This window comes from Eurypyga helias, unplaced genomic scaffold (assembly GCF_000690775.1).
Source record: "Eurypyga helias isolate BGI_N326 unplaced genomic scaffold, ASM69077v1 scaffold2862, whole genome shotgun sequence".
NCBI classification, from domain to species: Eukaryota; Metazoa; Chordata; class Aves; order Eurypygiformes; family Eurypygidae; genus Eurypyga; species Eurypyga helias.
In genome coordinates, this window is record NW_010236410.1 from 632 (window position 1) to 17,184 (window position 16,553).

General features: G+C 37.3%; 1 protein-coding gene across 1 annotated transcript in view; it reads left to right on the top strand.

The window, feature by feature from the left end:
* The window catches only part of MDFIC (MyoD family inhibitor domain containing), a 46,573-nt gene that overhangs the window by 415 nt on the left and 29,605 nt on the right, over window positions 1-16,553 (top strand). The window contains exon 2 of the mRNA XM_010147050.1: window positions 10,917-11,048. Coding sequence (XP_010145352.1) covers window positions 10,917-11,048 — 132 coding nt within the window. The remainder of the gene's footprint in view (window positions 1-10,916; window positions 11,049-16,553) is intronic.

Consider the following 16,553-nt stretch of genomic DNA (forward strand, 5'->3'; position numbering starts at 1 on the left):
CTTGCAGTAAACTGAGAAAGGTTGATCCAGGAGCAGGACTGTTGTTCAGGTTGGAGGTCACTTTTCTTAGATTACTCTGTGATGCTGCAGCTACAACCAGTTTCTGAGAGTATTAACTCTATCAGCTGTTCAAAAGGTTGTTTAAAAGTACCTTTATTTTAAAAATAATTTCTTTAAGTTAAGTCTTATTTGCATTTGCACAAAATACATTGATATCCTGATTGCCTTCATATAGGGAGGTTTGACAAGGTGTATTGCAGGTTATCCTCAGAATAGGGAAGTATGTTTGCCTCCTGAGCCCTGGTCTGTGAAGATGAGACTTAATTATGTTTTTTTCATTTACAGCTACAGCTTTGTTTTCCAGAATTCTGATAGGATTTTAAAAAGTCTCTGAAGAACAGACAAATAAGCCTGTTCAAAAACTGTAACTTTATTCATAACTGGTTAACTGGAGCAGAGCCTGGTAACACAGTTGTGCAACTGTGGATTAAAGATGCAGTCTTGTTTTTGTAACTTGGAAAACCAATAGCTATGTGAAATCAAAGTTGAAGATGCATTTGAGAAACTAGAAAATATCTGTAGCTAAGTAAAAATGTTCTGGCAGGGAGACATATTAAACTGGCTTTAACTTATCTTATTGTTGCCTTTTTTTTTTTTTGTCCTAGAGCATGACTCATGACTTCTAAACAGTAAAAAATAATAATAAAAAGGATTAGATACAGAAGATGAAGCATGCAGAACTGAACTGTTAGAATCATGTTTATGCCAGAAATATCAGTACCTGTGATACATGTTTATTTTCAATGTGTTGTTTTTATCCATCATGTGGTCCAGTGGCCACACTGGTTAAATTCTGCATGTAGGCCATACGTCAGAGTTACTGAAGTTGTAAGTCAGTGAACTCACTTGCCTGGACAGTGGTCTCATTCTTACAGTGAGACTTTAAATTGAGTTTTCACCATGAAATGAAGTTTATGTGATTCTATTCTGTAATATTTTCAATATGTGCTCTTCTTATGAAAAATAAGGAAACAAGTACTGATATGTCCATGGACAAGTTATGTGCAGAAAATCTGGATGACACAATTACAGCTCACAGCTGTTGAGATGGAGGATTGTAAAGTTACTTTTTTAGAGATTACAAACAAAAGTTTGTACCTTTTAGAGGTACAAACAAGTATAATATATTGATTCATGATGCCCCACTGGCCACACCTTTCAACAGAGCACATGCTCAATTTAAAAGCATATGTATAGTTCACAGAAAGACAAGGCTGATTTTTACAGAATTCAGCATTCAAATACATAATGTTTATCCTAATGAACTTAGATTTAAGGATAACTGTGGATATTTGTTGCTTTTTTTCTAGCTTAAGTCTGTTGGGGAAATGGGGGTGGAAAGAGGAAGAGGTGAGTTCATAACATTTCCAGTCTATATTCCAGCATTTCTGTTGTCAGCTTTAGTGTGTGTGGTTACAGGGTAAGGTAGTCCAGATATTCCAGGGCTGAAGATCTAAGATAGTTTGCCTGGGTCTTTCAACACCCCCACTCTTTCTGTACTACCCCCAGGGCATCCAAAAGTACACTGACTTTTCTAGAATTTGGTGATAATTTTTAAAGCTCTGATGGAAATCCATGTTATTTCTGGAGATAGGCTAGAGATATTTGGAAAAACCTGAAATAATTTGAAATAATTACTACTTCACTTAGAATCACCTCATCATATCTGTGTGATGAGTCCATATATTTACAGTGAGATACTTGAAACCTGTGTCCACCTAGGAATAAAGAGCTCTTAATCAGAAAAAAGATGGCTTATGTTTTATGTATAATAAAGTATTACGGGCATTCTAGTGAGAAAAAATACTTTATTTGTTTAACTGGTATAGATACCTTATATCCTGAGAACACTTCTCTTCTGTAGTTCTGTGAGGTATCATAAAAAAAATCCAGATCTTCAAAGTCCTCCTTTTGCTTGCTATCATATACATTCAGATGCTGAAGCCAAATTGTATTATTCCATGAAAAGAAAAGAAACTTCAGTTGACTTTTAAATATTCAACAAATAGCTATCCCACAGCTAATTAAAAAACAGGCAACAGTAACAAAAGCTTATGCAGATTGCAGGGTCTTACGTCAGTTGAGGACATGGTGAAAACTGTGGATTGAGACATAGTTTGGCCTGCAGATGTGGCATGCTCTGGCTTTCACAACTTCAAGGGATTTCTGTGTGGTACTTTAACCAACATGGTCTCTCAACATCTCTCCCATCACTGTTTTTCCTTGTTAGTTAATTTTTGAATTAATTCACAAATTCTAGTGAGGTTATTGCACTTTGCCCCTCCACAATTAGTGTGCTATAGAGAGAGAGGAAATGAAATTATAGCATATTCTTTTGTGGCGATGTCAGTACTCCATTTCAGTCTTCAAACCATTTTCTGTGCCAACGGAGTCGGCTTCTCTAAGGTACAGACTACAGGATAAAAGGTTTAGCCCAATTTCTGCAAATATCTAGTTAATTTTTGCCATATCCTTCCAAAAGTGTAGCTCTACTTGTGCACCCTTGTTCAAGATCCTGGTCATGACATCTTTCTTGTCCTGTAGCTCCACAGGCCTTGGAATCAAATTGTGACTACTTCTGCCTGTGAGCTGTGTAGTGTAGTCAGTGAATAGTATCATCCCTATGCTCAGACCACTTCAATTTGGCTCTAATCAAGTATATTCTCCACTGGTGGATACCAAAATAGTGTCCCAAGCAAGGGATCTGCCAATTAGTGACCACTAGCCCTTCTGCTTTAAGGAAAAGGTTTCATATGTTAGAGATCATGTGGTGATTAGTGCCTGGACTGTGGGTAGACGTTTTTCACTGGGTCCTCTGTATTTGAATAAACCATGAAAAGCAAGAGAGAAATTCAGTGAACGTGGAGCTTCATTTAGAGAATCAGGCCACTTTTTAGAAAATGGAAGACTGTCATCTATAAAGTATTTGGAATGCTTTTACCTTTGCTTGTCGGTACCTGAATGTAACCTGGAATAACAAGTGAATAATATTTAGCTGTCTCAGTTTAGATAGAAAATAAATAAAATAATAATAAAAGCCCCTATTACGAAGTTGAGACTGTTAATTGCACTTCAACTATAAAAACTTTCTGTCATCCTTTAAATGATAGAAATACATTAGTTTGTTGTTTTCTTTTGTTTTGGTGTTTTTTTTTTTTTTAATCGGGTGGAGGAGGAGGATGGGGAAGTCTAGTAGAAATATTAAGGGTCAAGTTGTGTAAGTGACTGTTCTCCCTGCTGTAAATTGTGTGACTGTTGGTGGATGGAGATGAAGTTCTGATTTGATGTCTGAAGAAACCATATTCAGCAACTAATACTTCCATGCAGAAAAGTACAAAAAGCTTGTGATCCTTTTCAAGAATGTGATTCAAACCTCTTCATGTTTTCTGTGCTTAACTGTTTTCATGACAAGGAGCACTAAAGGAACATGCTGGCTAGATGAAATGAGGTGACAGAAGTCTTACTGCAGGGAACATCTGAACATTCTTGAGTCCACAGTGATTGCTACCACCATAATTACTGCACTTTACCAGCAGTGCCTCAGTGTTATGAGTAATGGGTTTTTATTTTAACGGTTAACCAGTGCACTCAGATTGCTCAAACTTACCAAATACTTCCTCTGTATTTGTGTTACCCACTTGCAATCTGACAAGAGTTGAGTGAATCTGTGTTAATTTTTGTTGCTGTCTGTCAGTACTGAGGGGTTTATTGAACGTTACTGACTAAAATATGTAGAACTTTTCTAAGTGTCTAACTCTCGTTTGTCATAAAAATATAATTCTGCTTTCAGTTTCATGTGCATGCCATTCCAGTAAAGTGATTCATGTCCACATGGGTGTGATAGACTTGTATTTCATAGAGTTGACTGTAAAGGTCTTGCATCAAATTTGAAATACTTTTGACCCATCTCATAGGCTAATTTTATATCAGAATAATTCTTCTTAGATTCCATTTCAGGCCCTCAGAAGTTAGATTTCTCTGTCTTAAATACTGTTTTTTTTCTAATAAGTAGCATCCAGCAATGAGAGTGTTATGATAGTGTTTTCACTTGGATCAGCAGTGCAGTTTTGAAGTGAATCTCCCATTTGCCCCTGCTTAGGTTTGCATTGTGGAGTGATCCTGGGGAGTGACCTGGACTGGATTCCTTTTGGACAAAATAATCTGAAAGATGCACTGCAGGAATGTGTCTAATACACACAGTCACTAATAACCCTTCAGTTTTTGAGATAAATCCAAAGTAGAATGTCCCTGGAGCATATATAATAGGGAATGTGTCCTTAAAATCAACGTTTTCACTGACCAGGCCCGCTTACATTGGCCCATGCTGTTGCTAATACAGCCATAGCCACTGGCTATTGCTTAGCACTTAGGTGAAACTAGTTTTGTGCACATGTGAAACATTGTTGGATGAGTCCAGAGGAGGCCATGCAGATGACGAGAGGGCTGGGACACCTCTCCTATGCGGGCAGGCTGAGAGAGCTGGGCTTGTTCAGCCTGGAGAAGACTCTGGGGAGACCTTACAGCACCTTCCAGTACCTGAAGGAACCTAAAAGAAAGCTGGAGGGGGACTTTTTACAGTGGCCTGTAGTGACAAGGGGTAATGGCTTTAAACTGAATGAGCATAGATTTAGATTGGATATAGTGGAAATTCTTCACAGGGAAGGTGGCGAGGCAGTGGAACAGGTTGCCCAGAGAAGTTGTGGTTGCCCTATCCCTGGAAATGTTCAAGGCCAGGCTGAATGGGACTTTGTGCAACCTGGTGAAGTGAAAGGTATCTCTGCCTATGGCAGGGGGTTTGGAAATAGATGATCATTAATTTCTCTTCCAATCTGAACCATTCTATAATTCTATGAATGACATAAATTTATAACTGACTGCATGACAATTACTGTGATTATTTATGAAAGGAAGTTTTCACTTGTGTATTTGAACTTTTTAATATTTTCAATAGTGCAGAGTACCTATTCACATGTTGCTATTAATTTTTAATTTATCATAGCTGAACTTCGTCCAGGGCTTTCAAACTTGTAGTACATTCGTAGTTGTTCCATAGCTTGCACCTGGAAAATTCAGTGTAAGAGCTTTCCAAGAAGTTTAGTTGAATTGCTCTAATTTTAAGAGCCTGATTTTTTTTTTTTTCAGTGGCATTTTTGAGGCATTGAAAGTTGCAATGAACCACTTAAGTGAAAGTCAATGAAATGACATAAAACCAAATTAGTTATTTTAGTTTTAAAACAATCAGACATCTAAATGGAGGCTTCCAACTCCATAGTTTGTGGATTATCAATATTAATTAGATTGTACAACCAATCATTAATAAAATAAGATTGTTTCAGGCAAATCAACTGGAATAGGAATTTTGTTACACAAATAACACAGTTGAACTTGTAATGTGAAAGGCCTAAAAGTTTTAGGCATTTCATGATGTAGCTGGTGGGTATTACTGTTAATACTGCATTGTGAAACCTGGTATTATCGTGGCTCCTTTGTGGTATTGTTGTGAACAGTGGAATTTTCAGTAGGAAATAGCATCCTCAGTGGTTCCTTGCCAGCGAGGATATTAATGAACAAAGGAAGTGTTAGAAATGCAGTGTTTGCCACATGCTTTTCAATCCCTCCCAAGCTCTGTAGGCTTGAGACAGAGAACCATTTTGTTATCTTTCCTTTTGGAAACATTCTTCAACTTTTTTGTTCCTCATAAATCTACTTTTGGGGTGGTGGTTGGTGGTTTGTTGTTTGCGTTTTGTGGTTTGTTAGTTTTTTTTTTCTCTTTGCTCTGAAGGACAAAATTCCCTTTAGGATGGTTTGAGCTTTGCACACTTATGTTTAAATCTGTGTCTGCCTGTTCAGGGATAACTCAGACCTTCTGAGGATTCATGTTTACATCCCAGCAGCTAGGTCAAATTTAGGTGTCTAAGTGAGCTTTGCCCTGTACTTCCATCTTCCCTTACTTTTAAACAGTAAAACTGTTGGAGTGTTCCTGACTGTGTTTTGGAGGTCACAATGACTCCACTGTGCCCCAGTCCATTTGCTTGTCACTCTCTCCTTGATGAGAACAATGCACTCATGTTTCCAGAAGCCTTTCCTAGCAGTTGCTTTTGCTTTACTTGTTATTTGGTGTAGTCCACCACATTGTTGGTGAACAGAAAATTAATGTGTCATAGCGACAAAGCCTTTTGTTGTTGCAGCGACAGGATTTTTACTTCATTTTACATCAACAGTGTCCCTGTGTCAAACAAACTCTAAACCTGTTTCTCAAGTTCAGTTTGTCATGTTGCTAGTCAAGCACTCTTACAGTTCACATGCTTGGAAGAGACAGCTGAGTCAGTATATAGGCTTATGTGTCATCCTGTGAAATCAGTTGCCAATCACACGTGCAACCCTCTTAATGTGGGCACTTGTTTCCAATTCTTTTTTTGCATGTTCCGAGATTAACTATTACATAGTTACTGATACATTAAGGTGTGCTGCCACATCTGAACACTCTGACACCCATTTCTGAGTAAACTCAAGCGATGTAGTGCAGTGTCTGGGGGCAGCTGGACTGCGAATGTACAAATGGACAAGCACTTGGAGAAGAAAAGTTGCTGAGTTGTCAAAGGCTTGGGCTCTTTGAGGTGTGTCCTGCAAATGTACATGTAAATACTGATCATATTTTATTTGCTATCAGTTTTGGGAATTAATTTGTTGTCTGCTCAATATTCTCTATATTATCATAGAGATAAATAGAAGAAATGTAGCTCTGAAAAGAGGGATACTTCACTGGGATGTTCTAAGAAATTTTCAGGAATTTGATCTATATCTTTATAACTTTATAACTTTATAAACAACTTTATAAACAAACTTTATAACAACTTTATAAAGACATAGAAAACAAGATTGGAAGGCATCTGGAGTGATTACCTTGTATACCCTTTTTGCCTAATTATGCATCAGTCTTGGCTATGTGTTAAATTTTCTTTTTGATAGGACTATTGTAATAGTAGCCTTGTTACTGACCTGGTTGCTGACACTATTCACTTGTTGAGTCCTGTAAAATGTGTTAGTCATGATGCAAAGAAATGTATGTAACCAGAGGCACATACTCCAAACTAAAACAGGAATTAACAATCAATGTTACAACAGTCTTAACAGTGAAAACAAGTTTTGATTCTGTGAAATACATGTATTGCAACTTATGTAAACCTTAAACTTCCATTAATCTCTATACAAGTAGAGTTTGTGTCCATGCATACCTTCAGGATAAATCACAGGGTACTCTGTGTGGGTTTCACTCCCACAGAGCTTTTGGCTAGAAACTCTTCAGTTCAGGGACTGCTGCTAGTTTAGGGGAGGTACATAACCACAGGTTTTTGGGCTGGGGGCTGAACCGTGATAGGTAGGAAGGCTATGTTCCTTCTGTGTCATGACCTAGGGTAACTTACTGTGGTTTTGAAGAGAGATTGTATTTCTACCTCAGCACTGCCAGACTCAGAACATAATGAGTCTTTTCTTTCTGTTATTTGAACTGCTAGGAAGAGCACCTCTTTCTTCTTGGCTGTCAATTTTGGAGGTTAGTCACATGAAGATTGGAAGGAAGCAGTAGGTAAACCCCTAAGGAAGTATTACATAAAAATTCTTAGGGTTAAGCTTGACTAAAACAAAGAAGCATTATGAGTTTATTTGAAGAATAACAGTAGAAAAAAAGCCATACCTGTCTATGGCCAGATCCAGCCATTAGTATTTTTGCCAACTGTAGGTTTTATTAAAGCTGCTCTGCCACGAACATGGCATATCGGAGAAGGTTAAGGTCTTTGTGTCGATCCTTACTGGACTCATGTATGTGTTATCTTTCATAAAGTACTCATCACTATTCTTACGCACCTAACATAAAAATAATAGCATCAATAAAACACACACTCTAGAGTGTTCTGGGGGCTCTCCTCATGTATGGTTGGTTGTAGCTGGTATGTTGTAGTTGCACCTCTACAACTGAAATAAGAAGGTTAGGATCCCATGATCAGCTGTTTATTATAAGGGTATAATCAAGAAATTCCTTTGTACTAAAACAGACCTGGTGCACATTCAAGAAGAAACAAATAATAACTCAGGACACCAGTATTTGTCTATTTTCAGTGTTCTGATGCATCAGAAGGGATGTATGAAAAAATCTTAAATGAACATAGCTTAAGGTCTACTTTTTCTAAAGTCCCATTGTACTAAGTCTGGCTGGGGTGGACTTGGTTTTCTTCATGGCAGCCCCTGTGGGGCTGTGTTTGGGATTTGTGACTAAACCAAGGTTGATAGCACACCAGTGCTTTGGCTGTTGCTGAGCAGCACTTGCACAGCGTCGATGTCTTCCCTTTTCCCACTCTGCCTCTGCAGTGAGTGTTCTGCGGATGGGCAAGGGGTTGGGAAGGAGAACAGCACAGACAGCTGGCCCAGGTTGATCAGAGTGATATTCCATGCCACATAACGTCATGCTCAGACCTAGAAACTGAGGGGATTTTGGGGAACGTAGGCGTTGCTTGGAGATGGCCCTCTTACTTCTTTCTTGTGAACTCTTAATTTTGTTTACATGGTTTTGACTGGCTGTTTATCATATCCAGCTAGAATAATAATAGTAAACATGAAAAATATGCATACAACCTACATGGTAAAAAGAAAAAAAAAAAGTGAAAAAGGTACTGAACCAAAACCAAGCAGAAGAATGAAAATTAAATCCCTATGAAGGATGATGACTGATTGTATTCTGTACTCATTTTGGTTTCTAAGATGAAAATGTAATCTAGAACACTGAAGGCCCCATAATATTAACATTAATGTTTCCTTGGAGCTGTTCATTGTTTGCTACATGAAATAGTGGGGCTCTGCAAAGTCGTATCCTATACTGCAAAATTGTACACAGTAATGCTGCAGTTTTGTACTGCCACCACAGGGTATATATATTGTTGTAATCTTGGTGCTGTTACTGCAGTAAAGTAATTTAAGAGCAAAATCTCTTAAAATAGCTCATTTAAGCTTGCTCTGTGTGAAAAGCAGAGTGTACAGTGCTTGCATTTCTTTTACACTAGCTCTCTCCAGGACACTTCTTATCTTCCTTCAGTCTATTTCAGGTCACACTTCAAACAGTTCTGAAACACATTTGCACCTAATACCTAACTGCACAGGCAAAATCATCATACTTCAATACAGTTGCATTTGTATCAGATAGATATCAGGTAGAAATAATTTGTATCTAATGTCTGTCAAAGGGGTTGAAAAAATATTTTTTTTTTTGGGTGGTGGTGGGGGAGTGGGGGAGTGGGATGAATATATCTGTGAGATTAAGTCACCAGGGCAAGATGCAAAACTCATTGAAGTCAATGGATACCTTCCCAGTCACTTCAGTAACTTGATGCCAATTCCAGTGAAACAGTTCATCTCAGGATGGGCTTGAGAAAATATTGACAAGTTTTTTAAGAAATGGTGACGGGAGGGAGGGCTGAGGGAGAAGTACCACAGAGGTAGCTGGGTCAGACATTTCAGAGGTGGAAGTTCATAGAAGGGAGTAGCAGTGCCTGAAGGCACATGCTGCTATAGATACAATATGGCATATATTATTTTGAATGATGTTCAGTGCCTCAGTTTAATAGGGTGGATAACAAAGGCAGAAAGTTAGGATTGAAAATCAAACTGTTGTTGGTTACATAAAGAAACTAACCTTTAATATGTCACAGTAGCACTAAGTGATTTTTCTGTGTCTCAGGACTGGAATCATTGCTTTAGTAGTGTATATGGTACCATTACGTTATGATAAGTGGCTTATAAACACGTTCTTGTTTGAAACAGATAAACAGAGCTAACAGACTTTTCAACAGTTGCTCATTTAGATTTACTGTAAATATTAAATGTTGTACGTATACTCAAAAAATACGTGAGAGTGAAAATATTGGGTGTTTTACAGATCCCGCGAGTAAGTGATAGAAACTGATAATCTGCCACTGTGAATAATGAACAAAGTAATTCTGGATTTGGAAGTGTTTCCTTGAATGCCAGTAGGAAAAACCTGTAGCAATCAAAACAGAAAGAGTTGTGTGTGTGAATTTGACTATTAAAACATTAATGACAGCAAAAAGGAGAACTGTCACCTTGGTTTGACAAAATACAGGTCTGTGTGTGTTAACTAGCGAAATCATCAAAACATCAAGATCTGCTATCTTATGAAATAAGCTGAAGAAACACTCAAATAACCTTACCATGGAAATTTCCCTGCATCTTGTATATCCTTGGAGAGAATAAATTGTATTTCCTTCATCATAGGCTAAACATTGAATTTTATTCAGGAATGGCTTTTAAAAGGCTACTATTTTCAATGAAAAATAGGTAATGGTGTTATAATAAATTTTCTGAATTTCTGTATTAATAAATTTTGAAGTTTCAACAATATTTGTCTTTAATTATCTGTTCAGTTGTAAATAAAGAGAACAGACTTCTGTGGGATTGTTGTGGCTTTTATATGCCAGAGCCACACGTATGTGGGCAGAAATTGTTTTTTTGTGTGACAAAGTGATTAAAATTTTTATCAGAAGATTTTGTGGAAGATAACTAAATATAAACAAATACAACTGTAACTTGTTACAAAAGCTGCTGAATATTATTTTGCATGATTAAACAAAATACAACTAAAAGACTCTTAAAGAAGATTTTTTTTTTATCTGGACAAGAAAACAGATTGAAAGTCTACTTTATTAGGAATTCTTTCTAAGGAGACTACGTTCAATGCTAAGACAAGTTATATTTTATGCTCTCCTGTTTTTAATTTTCAAAGATGAGTTTTGTTCACATAGAAGAAAAATATCATAGAAACTAATACCTTAAAATTTCTTTTGACTTAGAAAAAACTGACCAAGAGAATACTGCGGCAGGAGATAAAGACATAAAACAGCCTTCCAGTAACCAAAGTGTACAACCAGAGATAGAAGAACAGTCTGTCTGGGGAAATCGCACTGATGGTGACCTCATCAGAAGTAAGTATTTCCAGAGCAAATTGCTGCCATTTAGGCTGCTTTCGCAGTGTAACGGGATACTGCCTGTTGACTCAGTTAAATGTGTGTCAAATGCAATTGTGTTGCAACTGTAATGCACGTCTACCAAATTTATTTCCCGGAATGGCTCGTGTCAGCATGCATAAGCAATGAGTTCAAAGAAAGGTGTGATTTGAGTGGTCCAGTATAATATAGACCTCTGTAGCATCTACATTTTAAAGCCTTAATGTTATGGTCTTCTCTTATAATTCATAATGGGATCTGTGTATTTAGTAGGCGTGTGAGCTGCAGTATGCGGCTGTGCTAGGTGTTATCACCTTTGGATTCTCAGGTTATACATTTAAGTGGCAGAGTAAACCATGCTGAGAGCAGTTGCTTCCAAATATACTTGAGTGCTAGTCAGATGTAAGTTTATAAAGAGGTTTGAATCCGAAAGTTGCTAGTCCTTTTAAAACTTGAAGAATGCTGTTAGACAAGATTTTCGGACTTAAGTCCTATGGAATTGTGGTTTCATTTTTAAATTAGTTTTTACAAGTCCATGTTCTTAGTGTGTGTCTTGGATGTTTTAAAACAGAAAAGGTATGCAAGATCATTCCCATTTTTCTGTCTTGAATTGAAGATAATATGCTGTCCAAAAGATCATCCACAATTGCACCCTCCTGAGGGTGAAAATATTTCTGTCAACTGCCAGAGCTAATGCTACTTTAAAATACTGTGAATGCTTGAACGTTAGTTACTCAAGGGAGTGGCAGCATGAGAAACTGTTCTCTAATTATAGGGTGTATTCAGAAAGCAAATGGACTAAATGCTGAGTGGTGCTCTAGCTCTCTGAGGTTGTTGTCTGACCACACACTTCAGGCTTAGTCTGTCTTTACACTGCACACATACTACATGATACACAGTGGGGTAAATTCATATTTGTGAACTTGCTGTTGCTATAACTGGTAATTTTCTATTGAGTTATCTGTCTCTTCTTAGCTCAGTATTGTTGGGGTTTTTTTAATCTTATCTATACAATCAACTTCTCCTGAACTTTGTGTTAGCATTTTAAGTTCTTTTCAAACCTTCATTAATATTTCTTTCTAAATAACGAATCCCAGTAAATACTTGCATACTTAATGTATTGAATAGTTATCTAGATCCTTTACAGGAAAACCTGAATTTTGCATGTCAGATATTATCTGACAATTTAAAAATAATTCTTAGGGGGCTAGAAAGAGGAATAATTTTCCTTCACAGTTTGAGAGTTTATCTGATTTCAGAAGATCATTAATTTAGGCCTAACTGTCCCTGGACAAGCAATTGCTTTGTGCTTGTGTTGAGGAAATTGGAAGGTGGATATGGCATCTGCTGCTTTTGGAGTGGCCTCCTTGTCATTCCCTTTTCCTAGAGGCTTCCTTATTCCCAGACCCACAGGAAAGCAGATTTATTTGTTAGCAGTTAGCAGCATGCCTGAACTATGGAGGAAAGGACTAAGGACAGTGGGGTGGTGCTGTGTTTCCTCTAATCCATTCACCACAAGGACGTACTGTAGTGGCTGCACTGGGAAAGTGGGAGGGGAAAAGGTAAATTTTTCAACATATAGTAGCAATTGCAGCAGATTGTGCAAGTCTCTGGTAAAGTGACTTGGCACTTATATGCAGTTATATGTCTTTGTGATGGGAGGGTTATCTGTTGTTGAATTAAAAAACTAACAGGAAAAAGGGCAAAGATAGGATAAAATTCTGATGTATCATGTACTGTTCCGGCATGCATAACTGCTTCTCCTGGAGTCATTGGCAGTTTTACTTTGACTTTATGAAAAGCAAGTTTAGATGAAAGCTGGAAGTTTCTAAAATTCCTAGTCTTAATAGTTGAGTTTTGTGTAGTAGTGGCTTTATGAGACATGTTTGAGTAGCTGCTATGATGCAATCCTCTCTTTGTTTCAAATTAATGATTTTTTTTTTTTTAACCTTAAGCATCAATGTTCAAGTATTCTAGATGGCAGAAATAAAAAAGATGACATTAAAGTAGCTTCATTCTCCTTTTCTTTTTGGACTGTGGCTATGAGTAGGGAAGTCTGTTCCACTTAAAAAAATGATGAACAGTGTTTGGCTCAATTACAAGTACTTCTTGTAGTTTGCAGAAGTTCTACAACTCGATCTACCTAGTAACCATAGAACAAGTAGAGCAAAGAGAAGCTTGTTTATCACAAATGTTACTTAGGTATTTCATCTTAAGTAACAAGTATCGTAGCTTAGAAAGGCTGTGATTCAACCAGATCTGTTACCCACGGTACCAAAGCTTGCAGAATATTGCATATTAAAAGAAGCTTGAGGTTAAGCATAAACAGTGTTTTGATCATTACAATTATTTTTAAACTGTTTCTTTAAATTGTTTTAAATAGGGCATACTTCAATTTTTTTTTGATGTATTAACAACCATTCACCACTATCCTAATGATTCAGTTTCCTTTTTTCCCTATACAGATTGTTTTCCACCCCCACAGCTGATGCATACCCCGTTTGTGTTAGCCTTAGTTTTCACTTTATAAATGTTTCCAGCGTTTCATTTCCAAGATTTTCCTTGTTTGCAGCTGTTTTATCCTGCTGTTATATGGAAGTAGATTAATCAGTTAGTTTTATTGGCACACCAACAACGAACTCCAGTGTTAGAGACTCTGTAATGACTTCATTATGTATGATTTCTCATTTGCACTTGTGAACTCAGTTTACCAGGCAACATCAATAAACTAAAATGCTGCCCCCATTCTCCACAGTAAGACATTTTCAGTTCACCTTGCCCTGCCCTTGCAGTCCTTTTCTCAAATCCCCTTTTTTAAATCTCCAGATGGTGAGATTCCTCCAGATTAGCCCTTTCCCCACCTCCTTTGGAGCGTCCCTTTACACCCACCCCCCAAATGAAAACATTTATAATATCCTGGGTAAATGAAAAGCTTCAACCAAGGAATTAATAGTTTTTCAAAGGACATTGAGAATCATGGTAGAGGAATATTACGTTCCAGTGCACCCCTTCTTCAAAAGGTTACTGTATACTGACATATTAACAGGGGAGGGCTAAATAAGAAGAAAATGGTTACATTACCTTTCTGTATTAATTGTTAATGTGCTTGCATAAGTGTTACTGGAATACTGCTTTCAGTCAGAGAAGGGTCAGGGGAGAACCACAAATATCTCAGGAATGACTGGAGTAGTTGAAAACATGCCTTATTGTGGAAAAAACTAGATCTCAATCTGTTTGGTGTTAACAAAGAGGATAAAGAGGGGCTTGCTGAGTTCCTAGGAAGCATGACACCACAATGAACAGAAATTCGGTAAGACGATTCTTCAACTGCAGCAAACAAAGGGAGAACTGGATGTAATGTCTGGAAGTTCAGTTAGACTAGAAATAAGGTGTCTATTTTTAATGGAGTATTTGAGAACAGGAAGAACTGCCAAATATTTGGTGGGTTTAGGTGTGTTAAATTGGCCTTACTCTTCACAAATGGCCATTGTTATCCATATCCTCAATTTTAGAACCTGAGAAAGTGAGAGTCTCTTTTCCATAGAGATTCCCCCAAACTGGGATAACCTTATGTCTTTCTTGTCAGGTATTCTTCAAGGCAACATTGAGACCTATTCCTTTCTATTCACAGACACGCACATATTTTGCATTTTATTTCAGGCTGTAGAGGTTCTGCTTTTGAAAAGTGCTTAGCCTAACGATAGCTACATCTGCTTTTCCTTCTCCTTCAGCAGTGCATTTTAAATATCTGCAAACACCTTCTGCATATTTTCATTGTATGATCTGGTGGCCTGTAATGGAGATGTTCTGCTTCTGTTATCACTCACCTTTGGCAAGTGTAGAAGAGTGGATGTTAAAACATGCAGCTGGGAAACCTCTGGCTATAGGAATGAAGCCATAGGAGTTTTTGCTGCTCCATGTTACCACAGTGCCCTGCTTTGTTCTTTGGGAAAGGTTGGAGGGCTTTTTTCCCTCATAAAGAAAAAAGGCTGTAAAGGTGGATTTAAGATTATTTAGGCAGAATTTTTACAGAGGGTACTAGGTTATCATCAATGTGTGCTGTTATGCAGGGGAAGGAATGTTTAGGAGGGAAGAAAATGCCAGTCGTGAACACTATTTGCTTGTGAGGATTTAATCTTCTTTCCAGTTCTCAAGCAGGACCTTAGCTATGTGATATTTAAGAAAACAAAAAACATCTACCATAGATTCAAATTGTCATGAATAATTGATTAATAATAATCCAATTCTCAAGATTAAATACCTAAAATATGCCCATGTTTTACAGATAGAAAGGTCATTGCTATCCATCATTTCCTAGCTTCAATTGCCTCTTTCTCCTCCATGAAACACCCTCCTAACAAGAGTGGTTCTTCAGAGAAAGGGATGCTTCATTCAGCTCTGTGGGGATTAAACAATTCTACACGTTCTTGTGCCCACTATTTCATCTACTACATTTTTCTTTATTGCATTTTGTTTTATTGAAATATAAAACTAGCTGGTTTTATCTTTTTTGTTTTCTATGTTTTTATGTTAACATTTTTACTTAATGTTACTATTTAATTTTAACATCTGGAGATTCCCTTTTCCATCTGGCTGAGTGATTTCCGAAGTTTAAATTATGCAGTTTGTTTGAGACGTTTCCTGAGAAGAAGATGATAATCTGACGTTAGAACTGGTCTTTCTGTTTGATATTAATCCAAATAACTTTTCTTGGCTAATTTATGGTGCACAGTTATCTTACAATTATTGTGATTTCAGATGATTCTGTTTATTCTATATACAAAATAGTGCAAAGTGCTTGAGATAAATGGTTCTCATCAAAGTTAGAAAGTAAGACAGGTACAGTCGTCTTACAGCATAACTGAGTGTGTAACTACAGAAACCGTGCAGAATAGATTAATGGAAATTATTCAAAATATATTGTTGAGTGTGAAAGGAGTATTCTTCTAGGTAAAGAAGTGATTTATGTACAGTGTTCCAAATATACTCAGGTATAAAAAGTGTGAGACTATGAATGAACAAAACTTTAATCACTTCAATGCTTAAATAGAGGAATGAAGCATTTGGTACTTAGATCCTTCTTTAAAAGAGAGAAATCTTTGAGGAATCTGGCCAGTAGAAGTAATGGAGGTGTGAGGGTCTCCTCTCCCAGGGCAATTTTCTAATCCTCTCTGCAGCAGAGAACTAGCTTGTGTTACTTCTGTTTCTGCCCCCGGACCTGGCAAAGCTCTTACTACTTCTGTACTAAAAGTCCTCAAAAAACTCCTCTCATGCCTATTCAGGAGCTTGATGTGTTTTTAGCTTCTTCCCAACCAGCTGTAAGATGGCTGACAACACATGCATTTTTGAAAAGATTCTTTAAAAATACTGTGTGTCAGCTGGTTCCCTTAGCACAACACTGGAGGCAAAATGTGATTTATTACAGTAGTTTTGAACTGGTTTTGAATACAAAAGAGCTAATTTGGGAAATTAACTGGGAAAGAG